At 37.8% G+C, this 12861-nt stretch overlaps 1 protein-coding gene across 7 annotated transcripts in view; it reads right to left on the reverse strand.

Annotated features, from left to right (window-relative positions):
* PDLIM5 (PDZ and LIM domain 5) overlaps nucleotides 1-9101 on the reverse strand; it is a 203336-nt gene extending 194235 nt beyond the window's left edge. For all 7 annotated transcript variants that reach the window (XM_006762297.2, XM_006762296.2, XM_006762295.2 and 4 more), the window contains exon 1: nucleotides 8966-9101. In XM_006762297.2, coding sequence (XP_006762360.2) covers nucleotides 8966-9061 — 96 coding nt within the window. In that variant the 5' untranslated portion in view covers nucleotides 9062-9101. The remainder of the gene's footprint in view (nucleotides 1-8965) is intronic.
* Between the last annotated feature and the right edge of the window lie 3760 nt (nucleotides 9102-12861).

The raw sequence follows: 12861 nt of genomic DNA on the forward strand, positions 1-12861 counted from the left end.
GCGCACAACCCAGGCATGGTGCCCTTGACCAGAATTGAACCAGGGACCCTTCAGTCCACAGGCTGACACTCTATCCACTGAACAAAACGGCTAGGGCCTCCTTCATTTTTAAGCACATGATATACAAACATCCTGGTATTCTCACTCTTTTTGTCGTCAAAGTTAACAACACATATCTCTGCTGTTTACACCAGGTAAGATGAAGAAATATACTGTGCCACACTTTAGTACACACCTTCACAATGTGTGACTCACTATGCTACAGAACACTATACAAAACTTTGTGATTTCATTTAAGCTCCACTGACTAATAAAGGTTGATATGAAAACACAGTGAGGCTCCTAAGGGTGAATTTCACTGTCTCAGGACCATGCCTCACCATGGCCAGTCTCTGCCACATCATTGAGAGGGAGCTAGAGAAGAGTGGGATTCAAAGTTACACACAAATCAATTTATTAAATGTAATTTGCTAAATTTTTCATAAAGTCTACAACAGGGCAGGATGCCAAACACTGTTCTAAAAAAAAAACACACACAAAAAAGTCTTTCACCATGTTATTGAAAAGTTAATATATTAACAGAAAGAAAAAAATCCATTTTGAAATAGAAACAAATTATAGGGGTATTTATTAACCAAAACTCTGGGTGAAAAAGTTCAAATAATAGCAACCCTATAAATTAATAAAATCATTTTAAAGCTATCACACTTTTATTTTGTGTATTCTCAGGCAAAATGGAAAACAATGAACCACTTAAAAACATAAGAGTCTTTGGTAGACTACCTGTAACTAAGACCTACAAAAAGGAGAAAGATGGAAATAGGCCCATCTGATTGGAAAAGATCAAAGTCTGTTGAAACGTATGCTAGCACAGGTATGAGGAAACCAGCATTCTCATATTGTGGGTAGGAGTGACTCTATAGAGATATTTGGCAATATCAATCAAAATTACAAATGCAAACAGCCCTTTAAGCAATTCCATTTCTAGGAATATATCTGACAGATATCTCATGTACATGCAAAATATATATATGTGCAAAAATTACATATACATATATATATATAATTGCTCATCAATAAAAACTGGTTAAATAAATCATGATAAAGCCAAATACAATGTAGCTGTACAAAAAAAAGATATATTTACTGATTTTGAGTTAGTGAAAAAAGCAAAATGCAAAAATGTAAGTATATTTTTGTTGAAAAGCTGAGTGGTGAGAATATATATGCATTCACATATATCTATACAAATTATCTCTGGAAGTACACACAAGAAACTGATAACACTGGTTGCTTCCAGGAAGAGGAAGTGAATGGCAGGGCAATAGGAGACCTGTTCCTGTAAACCATATTGTATCTTTTAAATTTCAAACCATATGAATGTCTTACCTAAAGAAAAACATAAATTAATCGAACTTTAAAAGGGAAAAGGGAGAAGGGTTAAGATTTCTTACGTAATAAATCTGACCCAGCAAATAACTGTTCCCATTTTGACCTTTTTTAAATTGCCCCTTTCTCTTCTCCTTCCATCTAACTTGTTCTTTTTCATTCCCTCCTGTCAACTGTCCCAGGTAATTCTAGTCTTCTCCATTCAGACCTATCAGGGACATTTGCTGCCACTGCTTAGCCCAGCTGGGAGTACTATTTGCCAACAAGGTTGATGAACTTTGTTCCAGTAATTCTAACACAAAATGGGCAACAACATCAGCTGTAAAAGAGATCTGAGTATTTACAGAAGGGTAGATAACTCCACTTACGCAACAGAAAGAAAAAAAATAAGCTGAGGGAAGAAGGGAAAGTGACTAAGATTTGAGAGCCTTAGTTTTTATATATATTTATTGATATATATATTTTTATTGATTTCAGAGCGAAAGGGAGAGGGATAGAGAGATAGAAACATCAATGATGAGAGAGACTCTTTGATTGGCTGCCTCCTGCCCGCCTCCTACTGGGGATCAAGCCCGCAACCCCAGCATGTGCTCTTGGCCAGAATCGAACCTGAGATCCTTTAGTCTGAAGGCCGACACTCTATCCACTGAGCCAAACCAGCTAGGGCTAAGAGATTTGGTTTTAACAATATTATAAAAATTCTTCCAAACTAATTTTAAACGCTCAATCAATATTATCAAGTCCACTCATAAATATTACCTAAAAAAACCTTAATGAAAAGTGACTTTTCCACTCTGTAATTAAAATCTAAACTTACACTCCCAGAAGGGCTACAGAGTGGCTCTGCACCTAGAATACCTAAATCAAGGGTCATCATGGTCACAGCTCATTAGATGCTTAAACCAATGTTTTCTCTTTTCATTTCCATTATTATGTCACGTGTTTGCAAAGTATACACAGGGGATGGGCAAAAGTAGGTTTACAGTTATAATACAAATAACACAATAAATACTAATACAAGTTTAAACTGTTTCATGTACTCACAACTGTTTACCTACTTTTGCCAACCTCTATATATTAAATATGCTAGAGTTTTGTTTTGTCACTTTATATTATGTACTCATTATTTCTCATCTCTTCCTTATCCAGAGCAATATTTGCCTCTGGATTAACTAACTCATATCAGATTTCTCCTCCGTGCAGTTGTAACTGGGGGAAAAGGTCATGACTGATCCTGTAGAAATGGGAATCTGGGTAAGACCTACTGCAAACATGATGTTCTGGACAGTCACCTCGTTAACTGTATATTCACACTGCAGCCGATCAACAACCATTATTTTAAAAAGCTCTTTGCCTTGAAAGTTCAGAAAAATAACTGATAAGAAAGTAAGTCCATAGGCTTCAGTATTCTCAGTTTTAGTAACTCAATATTATAGTAACTAAATAATATTCATAAGTAGATGAATAGGGTATATGAAACTCTCCTTTGCTAAAAACAAAAAGAACAATTGAAATAAATAAAATCTCTTTTGCTTAGGTCTAAAATGCTATTATTTTTTTTATCTTTATTGTTGAAACTAATGCATATGTCCCCTTTTTTAAAGTGCTATTCTTACTTCACCCAATCTCTACAATATTGTTTCCTTTAGCAGATTCAGAAGTCCTGCATGCTAGTAAAATTCCTCTCATTTTAACAAATAATTTAAAAAATGCTCAAAATTCATCAAACTCTATAAAAGTCCTTTTCCCTGAAACTATTAATTTACAATAAAACAGTGAGAAGATTTTTCATTTCTTTACAAATAACAGACCAGAAAAACATCTTCAGAATTATCTTGACATTCCAGACCCCTTTGATCAGAATGATAGAAAACTGCCACACAAAAGGTAATTGGTATTTTAAAAGCAGAGTGAGCACACTTGTGAAATATATATTATGAAGTTACACAAACTAAATTATTAACTTTCCAACTTGGCATAATGACAGACTAGTTGGGAGGGAATGTGAAGGAAAATACTCAACAGCTTAAAATTAACAATGGGCTTATTTATTCAAGGTAGGATGGTTCTCCCATTTCAGCTTGAGGACTGAAAATCTCTTTCTATCCTCCTCTAGGAGGGAAACTCTGCAGCTGGCCCGGCTGGAGAATCACTCAACTATATTCACAGCTTCACTCAGTCAAGGAATAGCAAGAAAAGTCTTCTTCAATTTGCACTGAACCAACACAGAGAAATGTTAACTTCAAAGTGTTCAAATTTCATTCTTCAAGGACCAGTTCAATTCATTTCTCCTGTAGTAAACTGGAGAAATATAATAGATCTATGCCCACGGAAAATGAGGAACACTTACCTGTATCTTTGCCATTTCATCAAACACTATCTTGTGACAGGTCTTAGGACACTGTCTAGTACTGTACGTATTTATTTTCTCTCCAACCTTTGTATGCTCCATTACTTCAATGGCTTCTAGGAAGTATTCCTTTAACTGCTGGTTAAATGAATTCCCAGGAAATATTTCAGGGTGTGTCTTTCTCTGTTCTATGTCACACTCCCAAACAGGAATCCATACTCCAGGAAACAGTAAATATCTCCTGCTGTTCAAATCCAACTAAAATCGAGTCGAAGCTGATAACAATTGATGCTCCCCTAACTCTTGAGAATCAGTTATTATTTGAGTATTAATATGCGTGACCTCTCTGTACAGCAAAAGAAACCATCAACGAAGTGAAGAGAGCCCATTGCATGGGAGAACATATTTGCCAATGATACACCCAGTAAGGGGTAAATTTCCAAAATATATAAGGAATTCATACAACTTAACAAAAGGAAGACAAACAATCCAATTAAAAAATGAGACAAGAACCTGAACCAACACTTCTCCAAAGTGGACATACAAGGAGGCCAAGAGACATGTGAAAAAAATGCTCAAAGTCACGAATCATCTAAGTGATGCAAATTAAAACGACAATGGGGTATCACCTCACACCTGTCAGAATGGCTACCATCAACAAAACACGACAAGTGCTGGAGAGGATGTGGAGAAAAAGGAACCCTCATGCACTGCTGGTGGGAATGCAGCCACTGTGGAAAACAGTATGAAGTTTCCTCAAAAAATTAAAAATGGAACTTCCATTTGACCCAGTGATCCCACTTCTAAGAATATATCCTAAGAAAACAGAAACACCAATCAGAAAGAATATATGCACCCCTATGTTCATAGCAGCACAATTTACAATAGCTAAGATTTGGAAACAGCCTAAGTGCCCATCAGCAGATGAGTGGATAAAAAAATTATAGTACATCTATACAATGGAATACTGCACTGCTGTAAAAAAGAAGGAATTCTTACCATTTGCAACAGCATGGATGGAACTGGAGGGTATTATGGTAAGCGAAATAAGCCAGTCAGAGAAAGATAAATATCACATAATCTCACTCATATGTGGAATCTAATGAACAAAATAAACTGATGAACAAAATAGATTCAGAGACACAGAACCATGAACAGACAGATGAATTTCAGAGGGGGAGGGAGAGATTACCCAGGAATATTATATGCATACTAGAGGCCCGGTGCACAAATTCATGCACCGGTGGGGTCCCTCAGCCTAGCCAGCACCCTCTCACAATCTGGAGATGTCAGAGAGCTGGTTTCAGCTTGATCCCCATACTTTCTTCATGAGCTTTGGGGATAGTCAATTTACTTAGTCTGTTTTTCCATTTGTAAAATTATAAAATGACTGTGTTAGAATTATTAATGATCATAATATACACCACATAGTAGGTGCTCAAAAATGGCCCTAATTATTCCTACATGGGCAACACTATTACAATGTGCAACGTCCTTTGAAATTTAAAAAAATGCCAGAATATCCCATAGACTTTGATTTTGTGTGGGTGCTGCCATCTTTGAGGGTGTGGCAATTGGCATATTCCCTCTTTATTGGCTGTGGGCACCACCATTTTTGAGGGCAAGGCAGTCATTTAGCATATTCCCTCCTTATTGGCTATGGGCACTGCCATCTTTTGAGGGTGTGGCAGTCAATTAGCATATTCCCTTATTGGCTGTGGGCACCACCATCTTTTGCGATGGCATGAGAGTCAATTAGCATATTCCCTCTTTATTAGATAGGATACCCATAGCCCAAGGACACAGACAATAGTGTGGCAAAGGCTTGTGAGATGTGGCTGCAGAGGAGCGGGTGTCCATGGGAGGGGAAAACAACACAGGGGACATCTATAATGCTTTCAACAATAGAAATTTTTTTAATAATTAATAAAAATAAATAAAATGCATGACCTCATTCTTATCTACTAAAGAAACATTGTAGATGTTTTTATGAAAAAATGGAGATCCTCAGAAAATCCAAATACTGGCATTTAAGTAAAATACTCTTACTTAAATAACTGCATGTTATTTTCATACATCAGAAAATAACATGCAGCAGAGTACTTCAAGTCTACGATACGGTATTAAAAAGATGTTACTCACAAAAATGTTATTCTTCTTGTAATTCCATCATGAGAAACATCAATTTTCCAAAATATGGTCTTGAATTGTAAAACAGGTCTCCTATTTCTTCTTATAAAATATCCTGGCAAAGACCAACAAACCCACACAGCTACAATAAAACCCATCCCCACATTCCACGGTTTCAAGGCAATTCCATAATGCAGGGTCATAAAAAGAGCCTGCAAACTCCTGTAGCCAGCACTCCATTTTAAGAATAGGAAACTGAAGACAATGGCTCTCATGATGATGCAGTTAATGGCAATCTGAGACTCTCTTAAGAGTTTGCAGAAATTACCAATCTTATCTTAGAAATCAACATACTAAAAGGGAATGCATAATTCATATAATATAGGTGATGAACAAATTTGGGTGAAATATTAAAATTTTTACAGTTCATATGCTTTAAGATACAAGTCATGTTCAGCATATTCAGATATGCTGATAACAACAAAATCTCAAGAAAACAGAATGTTCAAGTCCCAGCCAATGGCTTATTTATCTCAAATACATTCCATATCACAGAGTTCAAATGTTATAAGGGAACATAAATAGCCCTCTGTAGTTCAAAATAATAATACCTGACCCAAGGAAAAGGTGTACACTTTTGAACTCTAAAGATGCAGCTTCCTATCTAAGGACAAACTTGTGATTTTTTTTTCAGTTCCAACAGACTATAAGGTAAAAAATCATAACTGCTATGTTTCCTACAATTATTGGAGATTTGATGTTTCAAGTCTCTAATTTTTTCTTTTTAATTTTATAATGATATTATGGTAATAGATAACTGAGAGAATACTATGTTCCATAACTTGCTAAGAATTTCATACACACTATTAAAATAAAAAAATCACTAAATTACATGTTTTAAGGCATGCGTTCAGGTTTTAATTGCTTCTTGATAACTATTAATCTGGTGACCACTAAAATATATTACATAAAGGCAGAATAAATATAACCAGAGAAGTAATTAAGATGAGGTGTAACATTAATAATCTTACTACAATATAAATTAGTTCCTAGGCATACATCTTTATTAGGCAATGTTACTAGGCATGTTTGAACCACACAAGGGGTTAAAAATAACTACAATGAAAAGCCAACAGCTTAGCAGCACAGTTGAGCCAACATTCCCTTCTCTCCTCCCCCTCCCTCCCCATCCTCTCCAATCCAGAATGAACTGCATGCCCCACTGCACAAGGCCCAAAAAGGTCACAGGAGATGGCAGCGACTTTTGTAAGAGAACAGAAATAACTCAGCAGCTTTGTTACCGTGCTTTCTCTGAATCGGTGTGTTCAAAATCCTTTAATTAGCACTCTGTCTACACAAGGAAAGCATTTCTGCTGTGCCTGGGGAGGGCACATATATATGTACACCGTGTTCTGTTTTATCAGCATCACAAATGGAGCTAGCGCCTCAAACTGTCTGCCAGGGAACTGAAGCACAGAAAACTTTTTAAAAGGCACAGTACCACATATTTACATACCTATTTGCATTTCCATTACCAAACAACAAAGTGACGATTAAGTTTGTTTCATTTAGGTTTCAATTATTTCTGGATTTTTTTTTCCAGCACAAATGGAAGTATTGCTAACTAAAAAACGGGTTTTTTTTAGTCCATTATCATAAAGTAGGATATTCAATCTTAATATAATGTTAATAGTACATAAAAACACAGTATTCAAATATTGTTCCTTTCCTCATAATAGATCTTCCTTCAGTATGAGAAAAAAACTTTCAAAGTCAAGTTGAATATATATTGTAAGAAGCAGCATGTACATATATGTATACTTATATATGTAATTAAAGAAAATAATAACCTTCTAAATATCTGAATATAGAAACTACTTAAGTTTAAGATAAAATTTATTATTAGGGAGAAGCATAACATAATTGCTTGAAAGCCATCTCTTCCACACATGTCTATTCGTCATATGAGCTAATAGACAGTTCTGGACAATGGAAATAATACCACTATTTCAAGTGTAAATTAAACAACCTATCAAAATTATATACATATATATGCAAAACTACACATATATGGTATCTGCTGCAGCGCTGTTTGTGATAGCAATATTGGAAACAATATAAATACCCTTCCACAGGTGATGGTTAAATAAATGTTACTCCTCTACAAGAGAATTCTATACAGTTGTTTAAAACACACACAACAAAAAACCCTATTAATAGGGGAAAATCCTATATTAATAGAGAAAGTTCTTCAAGGTAAACTGTTTAGAAAAAAAGCAAGGTATGGAATATGCTAACATATAAGTAAAAGGGGAATAGATGTTCACATATATTTGAATATACAAAAAAAAAAAACAAACCTCTGGAAATTTATACAAGTAATTAATAGCAATAATTACCTACATGTGATGTAATTGAAATAGTACCTGCCACAGTCAAGCCCTAATAAATGAAAGCTATAATTACTCCCCTCATCATAATCATCAGGAAATGTATCCTTAAAATGTATATACAGAATTCATTCATACTGAGGTAAGCAGCCAAGTCTCAAATATTCATAGACTGACTATCTAGTTGGAAATCCAAGTCTTTCATTTCTTCTTCAAAGGTAAGTAGCTTTGGGCCATTTTACTGTTGGCCATCACCTTCACCAGAAAGTAAGCTGAGGAAATAACACCAAAAATAGTCATTTCATTAATGCTGATCAACAGTTTTTAATAAATAGCTTTGGAACTGAAAGGAACATGAAAAATTCCATTAATACAACCTTCTAATATTACATCTGAAGAAACTATGATCCAGAAAATTCCCCAAATTAGTTGCAGTTCGAAGATCTGAAGTCTACCCCCTAGATAAATGCTTTGCATTTTATCTTTAAGGTGATGAAGGGAAACTGAAAATAAACAAAAATTGAAATCAATTATCCTTGTTAACTTCCCTCCCATTACATCCTTTATTTCAGGTAAGTCTGTTGACATCAAATGCCATACGCAATTGTAGTAAGTAGAGAACAGGTCATCCAGAGAATTAGTCCTGAGGTTTCCAGGATTAAGCATTGAATAAACATCTGTAATAAAATCTGTAAAGTTTGCTTACGCTAGAGATTGTCAGAGGCATGTTGAAATCCTTGCCACCTTGCAGCCGGAAACCCCAAGGAGCTGGGCCAACTAAGGACACACTATAGTTGCTCATGGTTTTAGTGGTTCAGAGTCCAATCTCAGAGTGTGAAACTGTGAAAAGAAAATCAGATAGTTAAAAAAATATTTACTTGAAGCCCTATTACATATTTAAATGTATTTAATATAAACCCAACTAAATTATGCTCAGTATTTTGTTTTGGGGGTTTGAGGGACTATGGAGCATAAGTCTATATTACGTTCTCGTTTCAGTCTAAGAAAAGGAATATATGACCTAACATACAATATCTAAACTCACGCCAATTTCCATAGTATAAAAATCCCACATTATAATATATTTCTAGACACTTGATCAGTTTTACAACTTGCTACAATCTGTGGCTTTTTACATACAAACTTTAACTCCAAGTACTTTACAACACTGCTATATACAGAAGAAAGAACAAGATTTTATTTCATATTTAATTCAATATGATTTTCTCTTCCCTCTACCTCATGCATTCTTTTGCCTGCACTTGGCTAAAGATCTTCAATTTCACTTACTTAAATTCTAAATTACTCTAACATATGAAAAGGACTGCTAATTCATAGACTCTCATTCATGCTTACTAAATTCTTTAAAATTAGTGTTTTTCATGTACAAAACTATTCTCCCCAATCATAAACTATAACTTGGATTTCCTCTTACAGGAATGTGATATATTCCACACTTGGAGTACCATTTACTTTTTCTTCAGACAGGCCATGATAGGCAACACTCTAGCACAGTGATATTTCAATCAGAACCTTTTTGTTTCTACACACACCTCATCAGGCAAAGTAGAGGGTGAGCATTTACCACATAGTGAGACTGACTAAATGTGGTAGGAGTATAATCTTAATGAATGAAAGGGAATAAGAGCTTTAGAAAACAAACAGAACTTCATTGCCTTCTTTTTTGTGTTTTGCTGTAAGTGCACTTATAAGGACTCCCATGGTAGCAGGAATATACTAATAAAAGCCTAGGTGACCGTCACGCCCTCACGTCATCACAGGATGGTGGCCCCCATCTGGTCACAAGATGGCCACAACAAAATGGCCACCACAAGATGGCTGGCAGGGGAGGGCAGTTGTGGGCAATCGGGCCAGACGATCGGTCCGACTGTGGGCAATCGGGCCGGCTGGGGGAGAGGGCAGCTGTGGACGATCGGTCCGGCAGGGGAGGGCAGTTAGGGGTGAGCGGGCCGGCTGGGGAGGACAGTTGTGGGCGATCGGGCCAGCAGGGGAGGGCAGTTGGGGGTGATCGGGCCGGCTGGGGAGGGCAATTGGGGGTGATTGGGCCAGCCGGGGAGGGCAGTTGTGAGCAATCGGGTGGGCAGGGGCGGGCGGTTGGGGGTGATCAGGCTGGCAGGCAGAAGAGGTTAGGTGCCAGCAGTCCCGGATTGTGAGAGGGTGCTGACTGAGCTGAGGGAAACCCCTCCAGTGCACGAATTTCGTGCACCGGGCCTCTGGTTTTAAAATATATTTTTATTGATTTGAGAGAGGAAAAGAGAGGGAGAGAGAGAAACATCAATGATGAGAGAGAATTCATGATCAGCTGCCTTCTGCACACCCCCTACTGGGATCCAGCTTGAAACCTGGTTATGTGCCCTGACCGGGAATCGAACCCTGACCTCCTGGGTCATAGGTCGATGCTCAACTACTGAACCATACTGGCCAGGCATGGCAGCACTTTTACATAACAAAAAACTAAAGTAAAAATGTATGAGTTGGCGTCTGGGGTTGGTTGTTATGGTGGTTATGTGTGGGTGGGAGAAAAATGGGAGAAATGGAGATTTTCTAAGATGTAATACTAAGAAACATAATATTTCCCTCTTTCTTTAAAAATATTAAAAATATAACACATGTATAATTTAATAATTTTAAAACTGCATTTTCAAAAAAGCTTTTAAGACACACTTCCTTAGAAAATCTATGCTGTTTAACCAAATCATCACCTTGTATTAGCTGTCTTACAATATTTCTTTAACCCATTCAAAATTTCTATGCCATCACACCAAATTGACAGTGGCAGATGTAGATATTAGAACCACTGGGTATATTAAAAGCAAATAGATTCCATCTTTTCATAAGAAGAAAATGAGGCAAAACTTTAAAATGAGTCTGGTTCTTGAAAAATTAAATTAGTGAAAATCGACGTGGCATCTACCCAGAAACTAAATGAGTAGTACACTGAAGTACTAAATAAAAATATATTACTTCAATACTGATGTATAGGCACAAGGCATTAAAAAGACCAAAGGCCAAACCAGAAGCAAAACTATTAAATACACATGAAAACAAATAGCAGGGGGATAATAAAGAGCCACTTATCATTTAAATCCTTCCCCCTATAATAAAGGAAAGATTTTCATAGAACTAGAAAAGACTCTTTTGATACAGACACCCATCATGCAAATCAGAGGTTTATAAAGCCAACAGGTATTCACAGTCAGCCTGTCCTTCCTTCTTTTTTAATCTTTAATCTTTGTCAAGAGAAGAGCGTTTAAGTCAGGCTCAACTTCTCCTGGCCCCACTGTTCCCTAGAAGAAAATGTACTTATGTATCCACCCGTGTACATGCAGCTTTTTTTAGTTGGGAGTTCCCTTCCCGACTTACCCCATTTGTTATTAAAATTTCTAGCACTGGCAGAGTCATAACCACACTCCGTTTCTAGTCAGTGTCGTTTCCAGCATTCTCCCTCTGCTCGCTTCATTTTTCTTAAAATAGTCTAACCCCCTAAGCCAGTGGTTCTCAATCTTCCTAATGTTGTACAGTTCCTCATGTTGTGGTGACCCCCAACCATAAAATTATTTTCGTTGCTACTTCATAACTGTAATGTTGCTACTGTTATGAATCGTAACGTAAATATCTGATATGCAGGATGAATTTTCATTGTTACAAATTGAACATAATGAAAGCATAGTGATTAATCACAAAAACAATATGTAATTATGTGTTTTCCGATGGTCTTAGGTGACCCCTGTGAAAGGGTCGTTCGACCCCCAAAGGGGTCGCGACCCACAGGTTGAGAACCGCTGTCCTACGCAATGGTAATATTTCTGGCCTTTTCCAGATCTCCTCCATCTGGCTCCGAGGGCCCAAACTCTCCCTAAAATACCAAGCAGGCAGGAAATAGGAGCCTATTCTGCTTTCAAACTCGCGGAAAATGTTGGCACTTCTGTATAGCTCTGGATTTTCTCTTAGAGAACGAACGGCTACACCGTGTATTCGCCCTGGTCCCTGGGAGGGAAGCTTGGTTATTTCCCACACTCCTATCCTAGTCTCTCCGACGGGTGGGAATGGGGGGAAAGAGAATGCCTGAACTGCTCAGGGTATCAAGAATTCCTGGGTCTGAAATGAAAGAGCAGTATTATCCTGAGATCCTCTTGTCCCCCAGGCTGAGCGACAGTGGAGGCAGAGCTGCAAACAGAGGCCAGGGGCAGGGATGAGCGCGGCCAGCGAGCCAGGGTCCCAGCAGATGTTCTCGCCCTGCCCCGCTGCCAAATAAGGCTGCGCGCCGGCTGCTTCCGCGGCGGGCGCGTCCCGACGTCCCCGCGGTCGGGAGGGCGGACTCGGGAGAGGATCCGGCGCTCACACCCTGGACCGGCCCGGCCCTGCCCAGCGCCACCACGAATTCTCTTCGCAAGCTCTGCCCCTCCTTTCCCCACTGATTGTCCAACGCCCCGAAGGCACCGTCATAGAAAAGCCCCAATAAGCACACCAGTGTTCATAAATCTGGCGTTCGCGGCAGATCTGTTTTTTTAAACGAGCTTTATTTCGGGAAGTTTTCCCCCAACAGGTTACAAAATACCCTACATTATCTGAGGGGGAAAT

This window comes from Myotis davidii, unplaced genomic scaffold (genome assembly GCF_000327345.1).
Source record: "Myotis davidii unplaced genomic scaffold, ASM32734v1 scaffold958, whole genome shotgun sequence".
NCBI classification, from domain to species: Eukaryota; Metazoa; Chordata; class Mammalia; order Chiroptera; family Vespertilionidae; genus Myotis; species Myotis davidii.